The 26548-nt window shown below is 42.8% G+C and overlaps 2 protein-coding genes across 2 annotated transcripts in view; one reads left to right on the forward strand and one right to left on the reverse strand.

The window, feature by feature from the left end:
- LOC106821248 (myosin-10-like) overlaps positions 1-19200 on the reverse strand; it is an 86089-nt gene extending 66889 nt beyond the window's left edge. The window contains exons 1-2 of the mRNA XM_014825965.1: positions 18617-19200; positions 16290-16446 (exon numbers count right to left, since the gene is read on the reverse strand). Of these exons, the coding sequence (XP_014681451.1) occupies positions 16290-16446; positions 18617-18970 (511 nt within the window). The 5' untranslated portion in view covers positions 18971-19200. The remainder of the gene's footprint in view (positions 1-16289; positions 16447-18616) is intronic.
- A 777-nt stretch (positions 19201-19977) lies between these two features.
- LOC106821247 (peptidyl-tRNA hydrolase ICT1, mitochondrial-like) lies at positions 19978-25846 on the forward strand. Its single transcript, XM_014825964.1, has 6 exons — positions 19978-20199; positions 22974-23019; positions 23562-23621; positions 23746-23828; positions 24542-24711; positions 25399-25846. Exons 1-6 carry the CDS (start codon positions 20047-20049, stop codon positions 25484-25486), a joined length of 600 nt encoding a protein of 199 aa, XP_014681450.1. The 5' UTR covers positions 19978-20046; the 3' UTR covers positions 25487-25846.
- The last annotated feature ends 702 nt before the right edge of the window (positions 25847-26548 follow it).

A 26548-nucleotide genomic window follows, 5' to 3' on the forward strand; every position in this document is an offset into this window, starting at 1 on the left:
GAGAATACGCTACCCAGGCCTTCAGAATGCACAGCTTGACAATGAAGACGAGCAACATTACATGGTGCCAGGACTTGCTGAGAGAGAAACAGCAAATATGCACGATGTCAATCGAGTGACCGGCCCGAACGCGTGACAGCGTGGCCGCAAAGAAAGCAGAGAGAGTACCTGAAACTGTACTTTAATAGTCCGACAGGATTCTGTGCCATGGCAGGACCGTATGATAATGTGAAGATGGATGGACTACGTTGAAGGATGGATTTTATGATACATGATGAAGACAGATTATTGACTGTAAGAGGCTAAATAATGTCTATAAGAATGTAAAATGTATCTTTTAAATAAATCCAAAAAGACACGATTATTGTAAATCCAAGTCCAATAAAGTTATGTTATATTTATGTTAATAAAGTGTAAATAAAGATATGTCATACATATATTTGAAATATATCAAAATACATGTGTGTAATAAAATGAAATTACTATTTAAAGATAAAAATGTGTTGCACTCATATGATTGTAACACATTTTTAATTTGATATTTATTTAAGTTCACTTTTATTACTTACAAATCACAGATTTTATTATACAAACCAAATAACTAAGCATTAAACATAACATCTTGTTTTTGGTGGAAACCCTGATTTATTCGAACTTTCACAAACGGCAACAATAATAATTAGAGTGTGATAAACAAAAATAAAACATTAACATAAATATAACACAACATAACATAATATAATAAAACATAACAGTAACACAAACATAAATCAAAAACAACATCTGTATTGAACACATTCTATTAACAAAGCTACAACATCAGTTAAACCAATAATCTTTGATTTAGTGTGATATGTTGATCTTAATAATTATCTTGATGTTAATTTGAACAGCACGGCAGAATGAATGATGATGTAATAGAACGCGGCGCGCGGTATTTTTATGATCCGTTGCCAGCGCAGTCGGGCGTGATTGGGCGCCGCAGTTGAGGCGCGGTACGAGCGTTGCTAAGACCACGTGCAAGCGTCGTTGTCGAACGCACACGATCTGCTTGGTCGCAATAATGACGCAGTCCGCGCAGTGCAAGCGTGATGCGGGGCGTGGTGTTGAGCGTGGTGAAAGCTTGTTGGGCGCAATGAGATCGGGTAAGACGCACTTAGTCGTAGTATAGACGCATGTTGATCGTAGTATCGGCGCTGGGCCCGCTGGGGCCCAATTGGCCACGCTCTCAACCACGCTCACCAGCTCGCGGCAAATTTTTTAGGACGGGGCGATCGTGATGAGCGTAGCTCTGGTGTGACGTGGGCCTTACTGGGCCAGCTAAAATTGGAGCTCGGACATCCGAGTAACCAATCATTAGATAGACCACCAAACGGTTCCCATTGCTGCGTGCAACACATGAGCATTATGTTACCACGGATTCATTGAGCCAGTCTATTATGTATAAGATACATCATCATAAGCCTGCTAGAATTTCTGAAGCGCACCCAGTGTAGACGCTCTCATTTCTATAGATCTTGACATAAATACAACAAATCCGCAACAAATAACAAATAGCTCATCCGCATTATGGCGCTGTCACACCTCCGTATGAAAGCACAGCGTATACCGACGTATGAAAAAATTTTGTGAATACGCTGGCGTACGTCGTAAATTATGGGTAAGCTTTGTATAAGTTAAGAGCACGCTGAGCACGCTGGTATACGTCGTAGTACGACGAAGGCAGTATGCCAGCGTATGCCTAGGGTCCCTGTATACAGAGAGGTTGCGCCAACTCAGGATTTGACGCCATTTTTGTTTCCAAATGGATCCTCACGCTGCGCTTAAGTACAGCGCTGTATGGATACGCTGTACAATGGTCCGTAGTAATTAATTAGACTAATCGTGCTTCAATAAACTCAAATTCACAGGATTATAGCTAAGAATGTGTCTATGTGTATCCTAGATTTCTAGAATGTAACTCAATCGTTCGCGCCATATGATAATTTAAATTGTAGTGTTGTCAATCGGTTTGTAATTTCGTACATCGATCATCGGCTGGACCCAAGTAACGATGATCGGTTACAATCGCGTTACTCGGGTGTTGAATGCTGCGTGTGCGTAACGTCGTGTGCATGTACGTGTTGTGCATGTATGTGCTTGTTTAGCCCTGTTTACTGTTTGTTTTGCACTTTACTACTGTGTGTATAAATAATGTACTGATTGTATCACTTTTTCCAAGTTTTCTTGTCAAATTAAAAAAAAAAAAAAATTATTTATTTATTTTATTTTTTGATTAAATCGATTATGGATTTGATAAACCAGCGCTTGGTTCGAGCCACTGTCACGATGATCGAGTATAATCGATGATCGTGACATCACTATTTAATTGTACACTTTCTTACGGCCATAGCCCGTGCATATCCATTTGGAAACAACATGTCGTTAGTGTTGGTCAATCGGGTTGTAATTTCGTAATCGATCATCGGTGGACGCCAAGTAAACGATGATCGTTACAACTCGGTTACTCGGGGTGTTGAATGGCCTGCGTGTGCGTAACGTCGTGCGCGATGTACGTGTGTGCTAACCCGACCAGGCCTGTGTGACTGACGTCAATATACAGGTATTCTAACCTAGCAACCTACATGCTCGGTATTCTAACCCTAGCAATACCGTTTCTTGGAGCTACGTGTGTGGATGTATGTGGTGTATCTAGCCTGTTTTACTGTTTGTTTTGCACTGTTTACTACTGTGTATAATCGCATGTATGTTAATAAAGATAACTCTGTATAGTAGCGATGATATCTCTGATTCTCATCACTTTTCAAGTTTTTTTTTTTTATGAAATCGATTATGGATTTTGATAACAAAGCGCTTGGTTCGAACCACTGTTCAACGTGATGATCGAGTATAATCGATGATCGTGAGTCGTTACATCACTACATGTCGTCAGCGCGACCACGTGACGCAATTTTTCCGCATCGTCATGCAGCGCACTCTCTGTATTTAGGGACCCTACGTATGACCCATACGGCCGCATACGCGGGCCATAAGTCGAAATACGGTCGAGATAATGTCTAGGTACCCAAAACTTACGAGTAACGTGCTTTGAACCTTTGTGTAACTTATATCGCATATATCTCAACGCATATTGATGTATGTAGACGTATTGCCGTGTTCCAGACGACCACAGAACTTGCTGAACGTGTTTCTAACTTACAGCTACCGTATAATGCGTATTGGCAGGCTTTTAGGGGAATTGGTATATAAAAAATGGTATTGGCATGTTTGATACTGCGACGCGTTGATGTTGATACTGCCTGAGTCTAGTGCAGTTATTGAATCGGCGAGCGGGCAGCCTTATTATAGGCCTACGACACGTGATCGGCGGCCGATACGCTGCCCGCGTGCTATGCATAAGCTGGGGCATGCGTTGGGCATAAGTTGTGAACGCCGGCGTTGTTTGCTAAGCAATTCGTTGGTATAAGTTATCTATAAGTTATCGAAACGTTCTATATAAGTTACTATTATACGTTATGTATACGTCCAACTCGTTATGTATACGCTATGTATATGCCCAAAATTAGAAAAAAACATCGATAGTTCATGCGTATGCCAGCGTTTTAGAGGAAATTTTGATACGCCGGCATACGCTGGCTAAAATCGTCAAGTGTAACAGCGGCCATAATGGCAAAACAAATGGAGATACCATTGCTCGTGAACCCAACCACGCAGCTACTAAATACTGTATTTAACGTACCTGCATGCCCCACTAATCAGCGACACGAAATAACGAATATTTTTCTGCACGCCACACCATTTTTCAGTGTTGTAGCAGGTTTACCTGCCTTAATAACTACAACTGGCATTCAGAAACAATAAAAATACACCAATAAAAATATAATGACATCACACCATTACATTTATTCCTTTTGCTATGCCGCAGCACTACCATTTTGAATATGCCAATTTATTGACAGCCAGGGTGTTAGCCAGGGAAAAATCAGGGAGTCTTGCCATCCGAGCAAAGCGAGGATGCTGCGGGCGCGAGGGTGTGGAGAGTTTTCCCCCTCCTATGGTGCAGATTTTTTTTTAAACAGTAATTCCCCTTAAAATCGAGGAAATTTAGTCTAAAAATGCTAAAAAAGACAGGAAGTCTGATATGATTTTATATTCTTATAAGCACTGTTGTCAGTTATACAAGAAGGTGTCATTAATGCATCTACTCTACATAATGATGTTTCACCTATGTAGAGTGAGACTAAAATGGGCTGCCCTCTGCTGTCTCTTATAAATTTCATCGTCGCGTCTCATCAAGAATAGGCGTCCAAAGACGGTAGACGGGTCTCTGGCTAATGCACTGTGACAGCCTGATCCTCAATGCCTTATAACAACAACCTTACCTCGTCGACCATATATATATATGTCTTGTCTTAGAGTGCACACGAACCTACTTGCAGACCGCGTAATGAGACAGTGTGTAAACACATTTTTAAGCATAGCAATCAGGCGTACATCATTTAAAGTATGACAAACCAGTGAACATTTAACATGGCAAACTACTGTTCAGACTGTTTCTTACGTTATTTTATTTGTTTAGACAGGACAAATTTAGGAAAAAACGCAGTATAGCAGACCTGGCCAGCTGACGTCTGCTAAAGCAATTTTAACCGTTTTGAGGGGATTCAAGCCTTTTTTAACGTTAGCGTTTAATAGGCTACTCAAGCCTCTTCAGTCAATAAGTTTGCTATTTCTGTAAAGTAGAGCGCCTACACCAAGGCTCGACACTATAGCGTGGCCCGAGTTGGCCCAGGTGGCCCACCAAACTTTGATGTCGGCCAAACAAAATTTTCCAAAAGCAATGAAATATTGGGTGCCCGATGGCACTAATTTCAAAGAGTGTCTTGTGATAAAAATAATTGACTTTCTTACCTGCTAACTTCATCAAAAGAGAGCCAGACAATCGCGAGCGGAGGGCACACGTACGCATGTGACAGCATCTACGCGGGCATACACTGGACGGTTTATCCGCTCTACTTCGGCATGCAAGCAGCCACGTTATTGTGTTTAGAATGTATGCCGGCCGTCACGCTCTGCTAGACAATGTACACGCTCTGCCCCCGACGAACAGTCGGCGCGAACAGTCTAGCCAGACGGTCAAAATCTGAGCGGGCGCGAGGCCATAGCATATTTTGCAAGCGCCAGCATACATGTGATTACATTGTATCAACGCGAACCAGACAATGCGTCTAGACGATACGCTGTTGCAGTGTTCTGTGGAGGCCGTATGTAAATGAACGTGAGCGCATGAGAGTTTCGGAGGCAAACATATGTATAATAAAAATGATGAAATTTCTTCCTTTTTTGATGTTATTTTGTTCAAATGTTAAAATACGGGACACACATGCCGTCCCTACCATGGACAATGGGACAGCGACATGGACATGGACATGGACATGGACAATACAGCGCGGGACCATGGGGCAAAATACGGGACGTCTGGTCACCCTGATGTGCATGCTGCCACTGGTGCTCACTGTTTCGGATCCGAACGCGAAACTGCCAGCGGTTTCGAAGTTCGCGATCGTAATAATGAACTATTCTGAAGGTGATCAGTATTTTAATCCGAAGTGTAATATTAGTGCTTTGTAAGTTTATTTATGCATTTTCTCTGTCTCTTTACGCAACGAAATATTGAACTTAGTCTTAGACATGGTTGCTTTTTCTTTTTAAATGCATGCGTACCCGGCTACTTTGTTTGAATAATTATGGTTCTACTTTATCTTATTAATCTGCATGATTTTATTTTTACAGTTTCAAAGTCTGCCAGACATTTTAACTTTCATGAGATTAAATGTATATGTTTTATTTTAACATGAAAAGCCCATGTGTTGTTGTTTTATTTACAGTTACTTGTTTTTAATATTTGCATGCTCTGTGACTTTGATCTTCTTGAACGTCTGAAACTGATCGATAGCATGTGCACGCCCCGCGTGTTTAGATAAATAATGAGTGAAAGTAGAAAAATGGTTATGCAAGATTCTGCTCGTGAAATTTGATTGCGTTGGAATGGATATTCAAAATGTATGCGCTCAATCATCAATGTCAGTGTGTGCCTTGTGTGGGGTTTGTTTAAAGACTTGTGCAAGTGCATCAGACGGCAGACGGCCCAATTTTCAAATAATATACAATACGAGATTGAAATAAAGATTTATAATGTTTTTCTTTGTTTTTTTTCGGGCCACCAGATTTCATTTTCGGGCCACTGAAAAAAAAAGTTAGTGTCGAGCCTTGCCTACACTTTCTAATGATATATGAACCGGTATCAAGTATATTTATATATGTATAGTACCGGTATCAAGAATACATCCCCTTGTGGGAGGAGAGATAAGTTTATTGATGGGTTATCATTCCTCAGACACGGGTCATGACTCATTACAAAATAGTCTGAAATGCCAAAAAGACAGGAATCTGATATGATTTCATATTGTTATATTTATAAGCACTGAACTGTCAGTTATACAAAGTGTCATTAAGGATACTGTAAGGGTTGGGAGGTGAATTTCGGTCGAAATTTCAATACCCACTTTATTTGATAGATCGCAGCCATGGGCAGCTATGTAATAGTATACGTAGAAATTATGTATGTAGCCTCCCAAACAGTTCCAAATCCCCGCATTAGTCAATTCCTAACACAGGCGTTCAATGATGGGGAATTTAGAAAAGTGCTGATATCTCAGTTGTTAAAAATGCTAAAGTAGGTGATCTTTCAAGCTCTATTTCTTTAAACTCGCAACTCCGATTCCGAAATTTTTTGTTACGTTTCAATGCTAACCATGGGTCCCTGGAATTTTTATTTTAAATATTATATTTTATGAGTTATGGCTCTTTGTTTACGAAATTGTTGCATTTAGAAATTCACTACAAATTTTTGGAAATCTTTTCAACTTATTTCCTAAATTAAAGCATTTAAAAAAAAATCCAGGGACCCTTTTTTAGTTCATATTATGAACAACTTATGGTTAAAAGTTTAGGTCCCAACTCTTTGATGTTTCTGAGAAATAGCAAAAAAATAATGTTTTTGTATAAATTCACAATTTTAGCCGTCAATTAATTCGTGATGAATTAAAAAATAATAATTTCATCGAGAGCGTAGAGAGACATGTATCTCTCGTATGTAATGGATATGAGTTTGATTGAATTTGATGAGTAGTTACGTTGCAATGCCCTTAATACAGTCTTACCGGTCCGTAACCCTAACAGTAACAGTATCCTTAATGCATAGATAGATCTACTAGACTGCATATTAATTATGTTTCACTATGTAGAGTGAGACTAAAATTGGGCCGCCCTCATGCCGTCTCCATCAAATTTCATCTGGATATCTCATCCAAGAATAGGCCATCCAAAAGACAGGTCTACCCGTCTTTTGGATAGCCTATTCTTGGACGAGGTCTCTGGATTCTACAGACAGGTCTCTGGCTAACACACTGTGACAGCCTGATCCCTCAAAGACAAAGACAATGCACTATAAAAATAGCCTTACGTCGTGGCTTGTCTTAGAGAGCAACAGAACTTACTTGCAGACTATGCCTACCTCGATTTTTAAAAATTGACAAAAAACTAGTGATTAATAATTTAGTAAACACTGAATAATTGAAAATTGATCAATGTTAATTATATCGTTGCCCGGCGTCTAGAAACGGTCTGACGTCACGCCGACGTTTTCAACTGAATGAGTGAAACTGAGTGTTATTCCACTCGCTCCAGGGGCCGGTGTGAACTGGCATACTACAGGCACCAGCCGCACCACCCGATATTTGCTGGTAGTGGTAGTAGTACGAGGACAAACTACGTGTTCTGAGCCCAGGGATACAGCACGTAAAGCTAGCTCTTCTTCTACTGCGGCAGGTCCAGCTGAGCTACCGTGTCAAAAATTCACACCCGTCCACTGCAGGTGGTAGTATGGGTAACTACAGCACACAAACACACACGCACGCACGCATAGCTATAGTATACGTATGCATACTGCTACGTGTAAGTATTCCTATCCCATATTTCTAGACATGACTGAAATTTAATCGCGATTCCTCCCCACTTCCTACACCACAGACCACGCCCGCCACGCACCAACACCCAACAACCCTCACCGATTCCAGCAATTTTCAGTAGACAAAAAATATTCCCGCCAGAATATATTAGCAGGAACGCGTGTCGAGACTTCCAGCCCCGCCCGTAATCTGAAATCCCGCCCACGCAATTCTCATCAAGCCATTATCCACCCATATCAAGCTCCGCTCCCGCGCTTTCCTCTCTCATTCTTCCTTCCCCACATCACCACTGAGTCTATACGTCCGTACCTGCCTGTCTGTCTGACTGCCTGCCTGCCCACTTGCCTCCCCCCCCCCCCCCCCGCTATCTTACTCTCTCTCTCTTCTTCTTTTTTCTCTCTCTCTCTCTCTCGTCATTCGGATTCCCCCTCTCCCACCTTTTCTCAAAATATGAACACAGACGACAGCAGCTGATATTTCGGCGCGAGCACAAAAACCAGTTTCCGCCCCTGACGCCGGGCGGCGGCTGCTCCATGACTGCGGGCAGCGGCGCGGGGCGGTCCATCACGCGAGTAGCGAGGCGACTTGCCAGCATATATATATATATATATATATATATATATAACCACCAGTGACACGCACGCGCGCGCGCGGACGAACACGCACCCAGCTGCCTTTTGACGGTGTTCGCTGACAGGGCGGCGGCGGTGTCATAGAGGACAGAGGTTTGAAGGGGGGATCCGCAGCTGCAGCCGGATGGGCGGGCTGCGTGGAAGCAATGGTCGCCACCGGCTGCAATAACACGACGAGGACACGGCCTCTCGTGGTGCGCTCTCGCTGTATGTACAACAACCACTCGACACTGACTTACTTGTTAAACATCTTCACGGGCTCGGTTAGTTCACAAGAGAGGGTGCGATGGTAACCGATCGCTACAAACCTTAAGGGGGGCTTATGTCGGGCTTGCGAGCCGACTCGACTGGAAGCAACTGGATTTCGAGCTACTGGAAGCGATCGTCCGCGACTAGTTGCGTCCAGTTGCCCACTGTTCTATTCCGAGCAACTAGTGGCGGCAGCCAGTCGCAGTGAATTGCAGCCAGTTGATTCCAGTCGAGTCGGCTCGCAAGCCCGACATAAGCCCTTTAGTCATACGGACAGACTACTACTAGTGTTGTCAATCGGTTGTATAGTTTCGTAATCGATCATCGGTTGGACCCAAGTAACCGATGATCGGTTACAATCGGTTACTCGGGGTGTTGAATGCCTGCGTGTGCGTAACGTCGTGTGCATGTACATGTGTGCATGTATGTGCTTGTTTAGCCCTGTTTACTGTTTGTTTTGCACTGTTTACTACTGTGTGTATAATACATGTATGTTAATAAAGGATAACTTGTATAGTAGCGATGATATCTCTGATTCTCATCACTTTTCCACGTTCTTTTCCAAGTTTTACATTTATTTCGATTTTTTTTTTCTACGATGAAATCGATTATGGATTTTGATAACCAAGCGCTTGGTTCGACCCACTGTTCAACCGATGATCGAGTATAATCGACGATCGTGACATCACTAACTACTACTTGTACTAGATTTCGTATCGTCATGTCGTGGTCTCGTAAGACGACACCAATTCTCATCATTCTGACCTTTAGTAAGACGTTTAAAATTTTACTAATCCTACAATCCAGCACATTGTAACTTGTAAGCATTCATAAACATTTTGAGCTAAAGCGTTAAATGGTAAAACGGGAGTTTTCAGCACCTAAATACCAAGTAGTGGCTTTACTAAATATGACATGAAAGTCGACCATCGGACTAGACGTTGTTGCAACCAACTCATCCGTGAGTTAATTTGACAGACTCCCGACTACCCCACATTCGATCAGAATTTCGCCACCCTCGTGTGCTGAACATTACAAATACAGACCCCACTATGCAGCGGACCGACTCGTGCACGAACGCTTCTCACGCTCGCCACTCTCTATTGCTGTTCTCTGCATCCTCGCTCATCACTGTCTGCATCGCCGCATTATTCGCTATTAGTCATCGCACAGATTCTACGGCGACTGTCTCGCCTCCAATGAGAGAACAGATTAGTTCTCTCATCGAGTTATTACTAAGAGTTACGCCACAATGACTCATTTCCGTCTGAAAGCAGAGCATCTTCAAGCCGTTCGCTCATCACTCTTTCCGTGAGTTACCAGCCTTGTGTGTTGAGGGCGAACAATGTAAGAGCACAAGAACTAAAAAAAACAGTGAACCTCACCAGTTAAAACTTAAAACAGATACACACACACCATACACGCACACACGCACAATGCCTGCGCCAGCAGCGCGTACGCACGCACGCACACAAGCACGACTGCACACACTGCCTGCCACAGCACCCCCTCTTTCCACCGCGATCACCATACACCACGTAATTCTGTGTAGGATTGTGTGCGCAGTCAAATAAACTTGTATGTGGTTACATGGGTAAACATGCGTCTTGTGCAGACGCACTAGGTCCGACAGACGTGCACCAGGCATAAACAATTCATAAACCCCACACAGGCCCCCACAAGCAGCACCCGATGACAGCATGCCCTCCACTCCCACCCCGAGTTGTGTACTACTAGGTATGTATGTGGTCAAATAAAATCCCATGTAACGTAAGTAAACAAAGGTCCACATGCGTTGCCGAGTAGAATGGATCGAGGGCGACTCACTCGCACCACGCACAGAAGCCCTTAACATAGGGCAGGGGACAATGGCATTTTAAAACCAGGCATGAAGTCATGCCCAGTGCTATTTTGTTCAACTGCCAGCTGCAGCGTTCATCAATTATTCTAGAGGAATTTAGTGTCTGCTGCCGTGAGGCAGTGTGGATCTTCATCATTCCCAGCGCATTAAGGATGCACATAACATTACATCGCCGTCGACATCACACACTGGTGAAAGACCGCGCGTCCTGTATGCGTGTTCCTGGGGATGCATCAGACTGCGATACAGGCAGGTGCCCGACCGCACACTGTAGGCGCGCGACGGACCAAACGTAAGCCACACCTGTAACTAGTGCAGCCACCACACACGCGGGAAACACTCGGGAGTCGGGTGTGAGCGCATTCCTGCTTGAGCTCGCGTGAACAGAACAGGTTCGGTCCGTGTACGCGAGAAAGACATTATTCTTGACTCTCGGTCTTGTAATGCCGACTCGATGCAACAACCCTGCTTATATAAACGCGCATCGCCACGGCAACGTCGTCTGCTCGTGGGGAGAGAGCGGGCAGAAACGCACGCACGCAAAAAAAACGCGCCGCGCTGCGTGAGTACAGGTACGGTAACGCGATTTTTTTTACTACCTGAGCGGCTTTACGTTGACGCAACGTGACGTTAACAGACAGGTAACACAATTATTCGCCCCCCCCCCGGTACCCAACATCCGAGAGACGTAACGTTAACGCACGCAAAACCGTAACGGCAGCACACCACACGCAGGTCGCGAGCACACAATGCTCGCGCCGCCAACGCAAAATCCAGCCGCGGCTCCCACAGCGGGTGTAGTGTATGCTCGCGTGTAACTCGGTCGTGCATCGCCTATCGGCCGATATTTACAGCCCGCGCGAAGACGTCTTCGCACGGGGAAGTAGAATGAACTCGTTGTCGGACGGCGGAACAGGTTAGATCTTCCGAGACAATGCCATAGGCGGAGACCCGTGTCGAGTCAGCCGCTGCTCCAGATCGCGAGCGCTAAAGCTAACTGCGCAGGCACGCAGCACAGGTCACTGAAGGCACGTGACGTCGTAAACCTACGCTCTCCAAGCTAGCACGGAGCTCCCTGCAATCTTCTCCTCGTGCAGATATGCACTCTCTTGTACCTACTCAAGTCGGCGTGCGGCGAATTTTCTACGCTTTTTAACTAAGGGCTATCTGTAGGTAATTGCAGCCGGTACATATGCGCATACATGTGCGCGCGCGAGCGAGAGAGAGAGAGAGAGGGGAGGGAGGTAAGAGGGGGAAGAGATAGAGAGCGGGACAGAAAGCGCAGGAGAGTTAGAGGGGCGAGTGAGAGGGGAGAGAGATGTAGGGACTGGGAAACCAGTTTGTTCGCCGCTGGTCAACGACAACCGAGCTGCGATTTCGCGCGCGAGCGACGGGACCCTGGCGGCACGGCTGTGTGACATTCTAGTCACCGGGACTACCCTTCAACGTGCCGCGAGGATGCTCAGCAGTGAAACGACAGCCTGCGTCAGAAGGTGCCAGCATGGACAGTGGCTGGAACTGTATGGCAGCACGCGCAGAGACGCATGAAAGCTGGTCATTCCAGCACAGAGAACCCCCAGAATCGCGGACTACAGGGCAGTGCATTAAACCAACCAGCAGAGAAGACCTCAAAACACCACTGAATTGACGTTGTATTAAGCACACAGTACAGAATAACTTCTACCCCACCCCGCTCAAAAATGCCATGCACGGAAAACGCAGTACTTACTAACCACCCGGCGCGAAACACCCACGCCTACAGTGTTGCCTCTCGGCCGGAATATATCTAGTAGGAACGCGCCAAGTGACCTAGCAGTGTCAGTAGGGACTCACATCCCAACCCATTCATCGCACTCGTGCCGACCGCTGCGTACTGCTCGGTGCATAAATGAGTAACAGCAGCAGCAGCAGCAGCAGCGAATAGCGGCAGCAGCAGCTGTCTAGCAGTAGCAGTAGCAGCCGGCTCCACGTCAGCACGACGCACGTGTAACGGCTAGCCTCCGTGGACATGACTTCCGACGGCCTCACCCAATAGCAACAGGCGCGCCCTCTATTTCTTCTCCCGGCAGCCCGCCGCGAGTGAGTCATACTGTCTCGCTGTCCACTGACATCAGTCATCACATGATCACAATCGTTCGCTGCCAAAATAACGGTGGGGCAGTGAAATAGATTTATGGTGATCAATGATTCTCTAGACTACCATAGGCACAGGGTTCTGCCAACGGTGGGCGGCGGTGGGCGGGTGTGCCCAGCACTCGCGGTTGCTGCCTGGCACTATAAACGAGTCAGTTATCTCCACCCGGCACTAATTTTTAATTAAAAAAAAAAGTCTGATAAATATGGGCTTTTTATTGCTCAGAATGCAGGAAATTGAGTTTCAGACTATCCAAAATCAAAAATTTCCCGGGGGGGGGGGATGGCCCCGGACCCCCTAGATTCGCTTCGCGCCTACGGCGCTTGCAACTGGATGCGCCCGGCACTAAAAAATCCTGGCCAGAACCCTGTAGGCATGAGCCATTTAGATGGCTCATGTGTGAGTGTATTCAGGCTTGACCGCTCCCACATGCACTCGTACAATTTCATCATACATGATTCACTCTCCCCGCCTCGCCACGATGGAGGGAAGGAGGATCACCGATGCTGCACGGCTGATCACCGAGAACTTATATGAAAGTTCTACAGCTGAGAGTGAGAGACAAAATGGTGAAAGTTATAAACAAATACGGTGGCCTGGCGACCCTGTCCACACATTTATTATTCTACAGGCGAAACCTGCCAATTAGTAATTGCCCTAATTACTAGTAGGTAATTTACCTAAAAGATCAGATGTTGGTGGCTAGCTATCCAGAGCTTAACTGAAACATAGGTTGGCTAGCTTCGAGCTAACTACTAACATACAAAACATACCATGGCTCTAGTGATAATGCTCAGGCGATAGGTTACATAGAAATGCAAAATTAGCTGCACACATTTAGTACAGCTATGGCCAGGCAGCCTTTACTTTCCCACAATAGTGCCATGGCTCAGTTAAGAATTATTGGCTAGCAATTGCAAGACCATCCTCAATTGCTCGTGGAAGGTATGCGAGTGGCGATAGCTACAGTGAGTCTAGTCTGCTTTATGTAGTCTTCTATTACGCGCAAGATTAAATCAAGGAGGCATGATGCATGTTGAGTGTATGAGCTGCATTCCAACCATAACGAATAGGATGTTGTGGTCCCGTGAAATATCCTGCTGCCGACTAGCGAAAGTTGGCCAGTGACTATTCCAACGAGGTAGTTATTACTAATATTACGTATTAGTAAAGTTAAAACCTACTGTCCTGCCGACAGTCCATGTTATAAACTGAGTCCATGCAATATTAACTCGGCATTAACGAGTTCATTACTCATGACACAAGACTTCCATGTAAGCATGCAAATGTAATTATGCAACAGCAGCAACACCTTCCAGCTCACATATGGATTGATCACTGGTTGCCAAATAACCCCACCCCATGCGTACCATAATCATTCTAGGTCCTGTCCATAGGCATTGTTTAGACATGTATACGATCTACAATTACAGCTATTGTGCCTTTTGCACGTAGAATAGTGACCCGGATGTTGCCAATATATGTGGTGGCAGAGAGAGCACAGATAATAAAGTTCTGCCCCCCACTCCAACTACATTGGATAGATAAATACTCGGGTTGACTTCCCAACTGCAAGCAGTGCCAAGCACTGCTGGTACTGATAAGCAGGAAAAGATTACATTCAACCAGGGCACTGTCATATCGCGAAGTACATGTTGGACATGCAATTCAAGGGTATATATATGCTAGTCAAGTTATCTCGCTGTTATACTATTACTGCCAGGCTACTACTGTATTCAACTAGGGACCTTTACTCTTAACAATGGACAGGAGATTTCAGCAGGGAGAGAAAGCACGACTGGCTTTCGTCACGCGAAAAAATGCAGCTACACGGGAGCCTTTCTAGAATGTGCACTGCACGGCTATGTGACCAACTTTCTTTCAGGCTACTACTATAGGCACTAACGACACGCATTCCTGAACTGAGAGAACTGAGCCCAGTGACCCGCCAGATCTTTACCTCTGCGATCTGTCGGCCTACATATATCTGGCAGAGATGGCACCACAATGCACCACCACCCCACTCTTCCCATGTAGTAAATAGCGTTGCTAATATATAGGACTCTTACAACTGAACATCGAGTCACCGAGGTGAATCCAGTCACCAGTCTGCTGACAAATAGCCTGCAGTAGAACTGGTGCACTGCCTTTAGAAGAAATGTGCACAGATGCACATAGGTATTCTGAGAGTATTGTACTCACAGTTGTATCCAGAGAGGAGCGTTAGGCCCACGTACGTATTGCAGCATTTTGGCAGTGCAGTAACCTAGTCAGGCCAAGTGTTCTTGAATTCATAGCTTATGTTGTAAGACAGGACAAACATGGATTATGCTCGCCTCTGTTCTGTGACTGATCGGGAGGTGTTACTATACAATGCCAGTGTGGCAGTAACTTAAGAGGTACTGAACCAGAGTAGGTGGAGACTGCTGGTGGAAGGAGAACAGTGAACCTTCCACCATGCACTAAACAATGCAAACATTATGCGAGGCACATGATCGTGCGTTCCAGATATGGACATCAGCTCCTAATGCTTCTTTATGCTCCCGCATAAGGAACACTGTACAACATCATCTAGTACAGTATATAGTGAGACGCGATCCAGCAAGCAGATCAGCTATCGCTCCCCCCCCCCACACACACTGTTGCAAAGCTGCTGCCCATGCCGTGCATTTGTGCACTTCACTCAAGCAGAGATTTGCTGCAATGACCCTGACACTTGTCTAACATCCCAGAATGCAAAGTAGTGTTCGCCAAAGATGGTGCAAGAGCCAGCTTCTCACCCCAGTTCTCCCCCCCCCCCGGCGGCCGGTTGATGTTCGGGTGCTGTACCCAGCACGAGCACCACCATCAATTTCCACGGGAGTAAACCTGTCACTCCCGTATGGCTCTCCAATGCAAGAAGATTCCTCAGCAGCCGATCACGCTCTTCACTGCACGAAACTCAATGCAGCTTGTGTCAGGCTGGCCCTCACGCATGCGTAGATATAGCTGCTGATGATGCAACAGGGAAAAGCACACCCCAGCAGTTTCCGTCGAGAAAGCGTTCATCAACCATTGCTCGCCAATAACTAGTACGGTGCTAAGATTATCGCTGATTAGCTTTTCATCATCTAAAATCTGCTAGCCATGCAAACATGGGCTAGCAGAATCTAGATTAGAGAACACACACAGTGACAGTCTTGGTGCAGGACATGAACACTTCCTGAGCTGCTCCTTACATCCCCTACCACACATCAGACCTTGGTCAGAGCAAGTTAGAATCTTGTTGATCTTAGTCATTTGCCTCTATGCTAACACAAAGATGAAAATGAGCATGCAACCATTCTTGGTGTAATACATGCATTGCGTTCTAATTCTTTATACAGACGTTGACATGGTCTTACCTTGAAGCATGCTTCTGTACGCATTATCCGTGATTGCGTACACGTGTGGGGGCACTTCGTGACGTTTTCTGCCCTTATACAGCTCGATTACTTTTTCGGTGTAGATAGGCAACCTCTTGTATGGGTTTACTACGACGCAAAATAATCCTGAATACGTCTGAAAAACAGCAGTCGCTTGCTTGTTATATCATACAGAATGCCTACCTAAGAAAATATGCAACCTCCACATTCCACCTAGATACCATATTTCCTACAGAAATGGAAATGGTTTTATTGTAGAGTGAGTCAGGGTTCTCCCCAGGATGAAATTGAAACAGGGGGGAGGGGAGGGGGAGGGGAAGGGAGGGAAAACTAGGGGGGACCGGGGAGCGTGTTTTTTTACCGTACCACTAATTAATGCGTAAAATCGCCACCACACCATAGACGGTATTTGGGGTTCTTGTATATATATATAAGATAGCCGAGTCTGTGTACAGTTAGTGTTGGGTTCGGGACAGGTTAACTGTTTGTACTTGTGTATGGTCTGCAGTGCATGCGTAAAAATACACGCGCCGGTGGTCCTGGTCGAATGGGAATTCTTGACGATCGATTCCCGTGCTGTCAAACTTTTATTGTGGTGGAATTTAATCGGGGCGGAGGTAAATTTAAACGGGGCGCAACGATTGAAACAGGGGGTGTTTTCCCAAACGGGGCGCGCGCGCCCCGTTTGCGCAACGTAGGGAGAACCCTGTGAGTCACATAGTTGTGTAAAAATGTATTAACTTACTATGTTTTATGCACTACAGGGTTCTCCACGCTTTTAAATTATAGCATGGGGGTGCTACTCACTGCTAGGGGGGTCCGGGGGGTTTCAAATTTTTGAATTGTAGAAGCTCTGAGATGCAATCTGGGACACTGTGTGTAAATTTGAAGCACTGCATGTGGGGTGAAAATGTTTGTTTTGCATGGGCAAAGCCACCGGAAAATTCAAAATAATTAATGGAATAAAAATACCAAAATGTAGGGGTGAACTTGCTGATTTGCTGGTTCCAAATCGAGTTCACCTCTCATAAACAAATATAAAAAAATTGTCACCATTGACAATGGAAGGAGTGGTCGGCAAGTGTACCAGTCTACTCTACCTCGTGTTAGACTGGGTTACCTGCCCCGTAATAATGCCGTTGGAAATTAATTCACGATTTAATTCACGATTAAGATTTTTTGATGAGCTAGAAAACACTCTGATTTGAAGTATGAAAATGAGCATTATTGTGCCAGCTAGCCTACACCAGTTGGTTGGGATTGATTGTCAGTTCAGATGCAAAATATTTAAAGCAAAAGGTCATACACCATAGATTAATTTTGGTACTATAACACACGTATATATATAAGATAGCCGAGTCGGTTTAGAGTTAGTGTTAGGGATAGGGTGACTGTTTGTACATGTGTGTGGGACTCCCGTACCTGTAGCATTGAGACCAACGTGGATTAATTGTGTGAACTTCTTGTGTATGCACCAGCATGGCGGCTATGATATTTAGCGTGGCGGGTGCATTTTAGGATGGCGGGGCTCGACGATAGCCTGGCGGGCCGCCAGGCTATATGTGCCCTTGGAGAAGTTGAACCCTGCACTAACTTCACACCTATATGCACAAATTAGAGATTTTAGCCATTGTTTCTTGTGGCGAACAGCATAGATCAGATGTGGCGGTATGATGGCGGAAAATTCGCTGCAATTTGTGCACGGGTGTGAAGTTATTGGTTAAAAATGCCGAGTTGATCTATTTTTTTACCCTACTATTTTACTCTTTTAAAGTCCTGCCACTTCTGCAAGAAATTAGCTTTGTCACAGATTAACAAGTGGCGTAGTTTATGAAGTAGGTTGCGTGCAGGATCTAACAGACTACCCGATTATGACAGGGCAACTGCACTGCTGACCTGTCTCAGTGTCTCCACTGAAACTTAGGGCACGAACAAACACAAACCAACATCACAACCACCATTGCTCAACTAGTAATACTAATAGTAATACTAATGATGTAAAGATGTTAGTATTCTTACAACAGAAAAATTCATGTAATAGAACTAAGATGTAATTGAAATAACCACTCAAGCATACTACTTGAACTCCAGTACTTGGTGACATTACGTCATTACTGACATCATCATCAATCATTACTACTATACTAATCCTATTACTTATTACTATTAGTATTACTATAGACTATAGTATTACTATTACTATTACTATTAGTATTAGTATTACTATTAGTATTAGTATTACTGAGTATTAGTATTACTATTAGTATTACTATTAGTATTAGGACAAAATGTATTAATTAACTTACATAAATTAAACCGGAGAAATACCGATCTTTCAGATTATGTAAAACGGATGCTTCATTCAAGCATGTTAGCTCAGCCATATCCTCGACTTTGGAGAATTTCGGTGGATTCATTTTCTGGATATCATCCTTGTTGACAAGGTAACGTTTGCCACTTTCGGCGATCTCGACTTCTAACTCTTCTCCTCGCTCGGCTTTGATGCTGGCTGCCACGAAACCATGAGTCTCGTGGGGAACCCACACCAAACGTTTTGCTGTCCATTCTGCCTGTGCCGCCGGATCATTTATCACTTGTTTGTCAACTACGAGATATTGGAGCTCGGCCATATTAGATGTGCTTTCACGCCGATCGGCCATTTTGAAGAATTTCGGCTATGCCGGTTGACGTTTGCAGACGTGCCACTAGTTGAATAAACTATTGATCACGTTTTAAGTCACACCGGAACGCAGTTGAAATCCACGAACACAGTATTCACATGTAAGATAGCGACTGAGATCGTACTTTCATAGGTATAGTATATTTATGGCACAACCTACATCCGCATTGCATTCGACCGCGCCAACTAACGGCTGCTATCGCGCTGCGACCATCACGTGACTTCATGAGTCATTTCCAATAATGTGAGAGCCTGATGGGAGTTAGGAACTCAGCATAATGACATCCAAAAGTTTCATTGAGAGACGCGAAATTCAATCATTATAACCAACTATCACTGTTATAACTGTCACTGTTAACCGCCAATAATCTCATAATATTGAATCATGAATATTTAGTGCGTTGAGTTATTTTATGGTGATCATAGCGATGGTGATAATGATGATGGCAATAATTTGTAGTAGTAGTAGTACTAGCTCCAAGAAACGGTATCGCTAGGGTTAGGATTGTATAGACAATCCGTCGCACAGCCTGGTCGGGCTATAGTAGTACCAGTACTGTAGTAGACTAGTAGTAGTACTAGTATAATAGTAGTAGTAGTAGGCGGGCTAGGCGCCTAGTACTAGTAGTGAATAAATAACAAGAGCAGAATTAAATGACAGTTTCATGCGCACACACTAGAAATTATTGTGATCGGATGAATTATTTACAAAATCTAAGCTTTCCTTTGCGTTTCATCAAACATCTTGCTGAGATGCTAGAACAGTGATGATCGTTTTGTTACACGCGTAAAAATTATTGACACAAATTTATGTGATTTTTCTCGTCTATTTGTGTTTGTGTTTGCAATGTATAGAGTTGCAATGAATATTAGTTCTAAAGTTACAACTTCATATTTTAAGTCTAACAACATAGATATTATATTTGGGTAATCATGGGATTAGCATGTATTGACAATTTTTATGCGAAATCATCCACACAAAAATCAGGGAAGTACCAATCTGAATTATAGATGGCAGCAGCTTACAGCTGTAATGGCTGACAGCAATTAAAAGTTATGTTCAGGTCAATTTCTCGCAGTTTTTCCTTACTTTTAAGGGAAACTCGACTGTCCAGAGTCTTGCCAGCGGCTGGATACAAAAGTGCATTAAGCTTAGATAACTTATACCCGAAAAGTACGCTTGATTGTGGCAATGTTCCTACCATTAAGGCAAGTTTAGACTTAGTGCAATAAACTGAATAGTTTAGAATAGGCCCTAGTGAATGCTAGGTCGACCTAAATAATCTCCATTTTTTGCCATTGGCATTATAGTCATTAGTGCATTACTGGCATTAGGCATTATTATTACAGGGTTCGTAGCGGGTCTTCCAAAGTCTTATAAGTACTTATTTTGCCAAAAATAAAATAAGGGCACTTATTAGTACTTATTTTTGGTGAAATTTTAGAAAAGTACTTAATAGTCCTTATTTTTTGGCAGTGGCTACGGGTACGGTAGCCGTATCTTAATGTCTCGAGGCTACGGGTACGGGAGTCCATTCGCTTTCATACTTAACGAGACAAAGATGGCGGCGGTCGCGCCAGATTTCGAAATAACGCCTTGGGAAATAAATTCACGATTTCAGAGTTTAGATGAGCTAGAACCCTAACCCTAACCCTAACCCTAACCCTAAACCTAACCCTAAACCCTAATCCTAACCCTAACCCTAACGCCAAAAAGGGGCTTCAACGACCGACGGCTACCGTACCAGTAGCCACTGCGTTATTTTTTTGCCAAAGGACCATTTTTCAACATTGTTTTATAAACTGTTCTCGACTTAGAGTAAGAATTGTTGTATATATAATACGGAATAATTAAATCTGCTGTGCAATTGTGTATATAAATATTATTAGTGTACTTTAATAGTCGGTGATCTATCAGAAATCGCGTAAAAAAGTCATTTTGGCCTCCAGAAAGGGTCTTATAAGTCCTTATTTCAACATGTGTCTTACTAGTATGAACCCTGTTATTAGAACTTAGAGTTAGAGTTCAAACCCCGGACGTGGATCAAGGCGGTGAATTTTTTAAAGATGTATAAAGCTGGCTCGGATTACCACATACAATGGGCCTGTCTCTAGTAGTAGTATTAGTAATACTAATAGATTATTAGATTCAAGATGTTTATTTTGTGCATAAGTCGTGTATATACAGTGTACAGCTGCAAATGGGAAATATACAAGTCAAGTTAATCTAGTTTACAAAGGAAGCATTCTAGTTTAGTGGCGAAAGAACCCGCAGGTTATCAACATCTGCCACCCCTCAAAATAAAATGTCATGCTAATAGTAGGCAGATGGGTCATTATTCTAATATACTTGGTTGCCATATAGTGGATGGTGAGCATGCATGTGAAACCGCGAAAACATGACAGCGAAAATGATCAAAACATATGAACGATAAAACTGAGTAACAGTGAACAAGAAACTAAACAAAACAAAAACAAACAAAAAAATTATTATTATTATTATTATAACTGTCAATGACAATGTCAATGATAATAATAATGGGGTAAAACTAAAAGTACTAAAACTGGCACTGTGGCAGTCACCACCCACACTGAGGGTCTCAGTGTCAAAAAACAGGTCAGCTTGGCATAACCCTCTAGGGCTAACTAGTGTAGTGAATGAGACCTCAATTTTCGAGGAAGACAACTGGTTAGTTGATAAAGTGTGATAAAGGGCTGAAGCAGCGGGTTAAACTTAAAGCTGGAGGTCCACTTAGCTTAGATTACAAATCCAGACTTCAAATATACAATATTACAAATCATACAGGAGGGTGTGAAATTAACGCGAGTCTGGAGTCAAATATTCCCTGATTTGACGTATGCAGGAGTCTGTGTGACTCCCTGAAAATTCTGCTATACTAACTAGTTTGTTCCAGAGCACGGCCTTGCGGAATTGCCGTGTTTTTTCAGCAAATATCCAAAGACAATTTGGCAGACGTGCAACCACATGAATCTTCAAAATAAGCATACGCGTTATTGTTAATATCTTTAGTTTTGAACTTCATACTGCGGACTGTCTCATTTTGTTGCGGACTCCCTCTTTTTGAGGGCAGGGACTTTTTGGGGGAGGGGAGGGCAGGACAGGTTGGACTACCTTGTTCAAATGTTAATTTCTACCCCTGATACTGCCTCAGAAATTTCAACTACTGTCCCGCTGTTTGGCACTACACTACACAGGAAAACATAAAACAAACTCGAAAAAATACAGAGAAGAGCACTCTGCTTTGTCATTGGTCATGGCGGCCACACCTACAAAGATCTTTTAGCCTACACCAATTTTCCTAGCTTAGGACTGGGGCAAGTTAAGACCATCGCTACAGAAGAGTCTTTTTAAATACTCATGTGCCCCTTACAACCTTTGAAATAAAATTTTGCTCTTTCTTACTATATAGATCAATAGCTAATGGCAAGAAATCTTTTCAGTATCATGGCGCTTGGCTATCAAATCAACTCCCCCCCAACATCCGCTAGGCTACAGACCATAGTCTAGGTCTACAAGGTCGTGGTCAGTAATTGTTGCTATAATCAACTATGCCATGGTGTTACGGCGTGTTCAATTCCAATTTTCTATGTTATAACAGCATAAATTCTTAGTGCTTTTTAAGTTGGTGTAATCAGTGATATATCCACTAATAATTAGGTGAGACTATATTTCACTATATTTTTTTCCAGATTACATTTTCGAGCAATGATTTCAAAATAAAGCTCATACGCTAGCACTTTTAATCAAGAACTGTTTTTTTATTATTGCACTGACAGTGAGGAGCATGCAAGCTCATATTGTTCTATTTTTTACCAATGTACTGTCTTTAAATTAATGAATAAATAAATAATAACTGTAAGGAAAATAATCTATTTTAGCATTTTTAGGAAGCTTCTAATATTTCATTCAAATGTGAAGCAAATTCATGTAAAAATGGCAAACCTGATCTGTTCTTTTTCAGCATACATACTCTTCTGGTGACAACTTCTCTGGCTTCATCCCTATAGGTAATTCACATGAAATTTGCTATCTAAACCATTATAAAGCAAAGCCCAATGCAGTTTTTTTGTCATGCAATAACATGGTCTGCAAAGAGATGTGAGCTATATGTTCCAAGGCTATTAACACAATTTACTAACTGAATAAAATATGATTATACTATTTTTATAGCAGTGTTTCCCCTGGCCAAAAAGGTCTGTGAGGTGGTAATTTTGTGTGTGTGCTTGCATGTTTCGAGGTCCTAGCAAAGCGAGCACCGTAGGCACTCGCTCAGCTAGGGGGTTTGAAAAAATGATGCAATTTGGTGCATTCTAAGCTATTCTGAACACATTGTATGAGGTTTTTGTCAGCGAGGCGGTGTTTCTGTGTGGCGGCCCACCTCGCTTGTGTCAATGCAGGGGAAACACTGATATAGTATAGTATATAATACTATTACGACGAAGCCGTGTATAGAACATTCATACAAGTGTATGAATGTTTTTGCTAATGTTTAATGCCACAAATTTAAAACTGCAAACTTATATAGTTACATTGTGTTTTTCCATTGCAGAGAAACTTGCCATCAAATACTTAAGAAGTGGTGGACCAGGGGGCCAAAATGTTAACAAAGGTATTAAAATTGATTTACCCATTGATAAAGCTAGAGTAATTAACTACTGTTATTGTACATTGTAGCTGTATGTATGATTATATCATGTGCGTGCATGTATACATTTTCCATCTGTTTCTTCCAGTCAGCTCAAAAGCAGAGGTTCGGTTTCATCTCGATTCTGCAGACTGGATTCCAGAAAAATCTAGACAAAGGCTAAAAGAAATGGTACAACGAATTGTAACTAACTCGGTGTTTAAACTAGACAAAAAAATTGTTAGCAATTTGGTTAAATTGGTCTGAAAATGTGTAGCCAAATTTATGCTTTATTATTTTTAATTCAGCGAGCACACTTTCAGGATATGGATATCTACTAACTATTTAATGTTAATCTTCGGTCTTTTCCGGAAAAGTTTCAGTACTGAGTAAACAATGAACACACTCGGTGTACCTCATGCTTTGGGTTAGCAAGCCTGTAGCTGTTGCCAGTGGGTACTGGTAGTGCCAGTAGGTACCACTGGGTAGAATTTGCGTGAAGGGCCTAATTAGCTTTAGCTTTTTGGCAAATTAATTATAACATTTTATCGCCAAATTCAACTTTAATTAGCAGTTGGCGAACGACAGCTTAAATCTTGCTAACTGCAAGTTTGTAAACTTGAACATATATATTGTAATCAGAAAGATGTCACATTGATAATCATATAACCATCCATACTTGCAGTCGTTGGATTTTTTTACCAACATTATAATGTTATGGTATCGACTTACTAACCCCAATCAGGCTCGATGACTCGTTACGTCGCGTGGATAATGTAGTACAATAGCAGCAATCAATAAGCAGTAGAAGATACTAGTATAGATGGGTATACATGCCCAAGCAGCTATGTTTACTCGCATGCGCACGTAGATATGTGGTTAAGGCAATTACCGACACGTTTCAGTACCACACTAGGATCAATAAAATCGGAGAGTTCATCGTTGTTTCCGACCGGACGCGTGTTCAGATGCTCAACCTTGCAGACTGCTTGGACAAGATCCGCTTTGCAGTGCGTGAGGCTGAGTTTGAGCCCTCTGAGCCATCAGAGGAAGACAAACAGGCCATGAAGGCCAGGTGAGCATGTCTGTTATAGGGTCTTCTAGTTGTAAATATTTGACTCAGTCAGGGAAAACCATTCACAACAGTATGTACTTTTATGCAGTTCTTAATTTAGACAATAAATTCAGTTTACATAGCCAGCCACACAACTACAGTGAAACCTCAGTATGTTCTTCTTCTGATCACCATCAAATTAACAGATTTTATCAGTATTTTGCCATCGGATATGGAGATGTCATTGCACATAATATTCTGTTAACAATTTCATGACCCTGGTAAGAGAGGCTCAACGGATGTCATTTTGTTTCTAAGAGTTACCTGTAGAGAAAACAGTAGAAGAAGCTAATTTCCCCTCTAGATACTTGCAAGTGGCTACACTCCAAATCCCTTTGTTTTACATGCCTGTCACTAAAGACAGACTTGTCAGTTTATTTGGTGATCCGAATCATGAGGCATTCACTGACCCTGCTATTAAGAGCCAGGGGCTCGATTTTAGTTTTACACTTTGAGAACATTTACTGCTATGATTGACGTTTCAAGCAGCAGCCTTTGAAAATAAAGCTGAATGCATTGCTGGACCACTGCAGCACTGTAGCTCATCACGTCTCACAGGTGCAAACATTGCAATGGCTACTGTGAGAATCTAGTGACTGTACACACATTGCGGATGAACTCTGATTCACTTCTCATTTTCATTCACAGAATCCTCAAGTTGAAGCGAGCCACTCTTCGAGAAAAGAGGTCTCGATCGCTCACGAAACAATCACGAGGAGGAGCGCCCCCTACGTGACCAACCGGCTCTGCGCCGCTCACATTTTTAGCATTCGATATGGCAATAACTCATTTAGGTTACTCTCGCTAGCTGTGATACCAGGTGTAGTACAGGTGATGCCATACTTGTTAATGTTCTGGTATACGTAAGTTTGGCTCATTGTGCTTCAAGGCTGTGCCTGTAAAAGAAACTGTTACAGCTACGAACATCTTTATGCAAAATATTTAACAAGTTTTATAAATTTGTTAATGCTACAGCCTCTAGTGGTTCAGTGGCCAGACTGCTATTTTGCTCTACAGCTTATCACCCTGACACAGGAATTACATAGCTGTACAACCCATAGGATAAATAAAATAACTATGTTTAGTTGTTATTGACTTTGTGTGTCACCATGCTTTATCTGTTATAGGGAATTTATCATTTTATACTGAATATTAAATGATTGCTTCTAGTGTTTAAAAGAGAAAAAAACCATGGTAACATAATTTGTGTGGGAAGGTGAATTGTGTGTGTTAGGTTTTTAATTTTTCTGTAATCTTGCTTTAAGCAAGATTTGTAAAGTTTTGGAAAGCATAAGGTTTAAATGTTATATCGTAAAGAATTTTCCTTGTGTATAAAACGAAGTAATATTGATTAGCAATATGTCCAGTAGATGGCGCTCGGTGATTATTTATATAGAAACCCGCCAGCGAGTGAGCAACTTGAATGACCCAGATATGCTTGTAGTAATTTATTTACATGAGAGCGCAATCAGTATGCGTGCGACACGTGCCATCTTCAAAAGGTCTCTTTAAGTTTAGCTCCTTCGTATATGCCATTCGATGTTGGAATTATCTTCATTCCTCTTTGGTTAATTGCAAATTTGAAGCTTTATTGATCTTTCTATTTGATCAACTTTGTTTCTTTCCGCATTCGATATATCATATACTATAGGCCTACTATTAGTACTAATACTATTACTACTACTAGTATTACTATACTACTGCCTACTGGTGAGTATTGTCATTATTGAACTTATCGATGGACTTTGAAGACTATAGTACGGTATAATCTTTATGACTAGTAATCTTTATGAGTAGT

Source organism: Priapulus caudatus, unplaced genomic scaffold (genome assembly GCF_000485595.1).
Source record: "Priapulus caudatus unplaced genomic scaffold, Priapulus_caudatus-5.0.1 Scaffold65, whole genome shotgun sequence".
In the NCBI taxonomy this organism is placed as follows: Eukaryota; Metazoa; Priapulida; class Priapulimorpha; order Priapulimorphida; family Priapulidae; genus Priapulus; species Priapulus caudatus.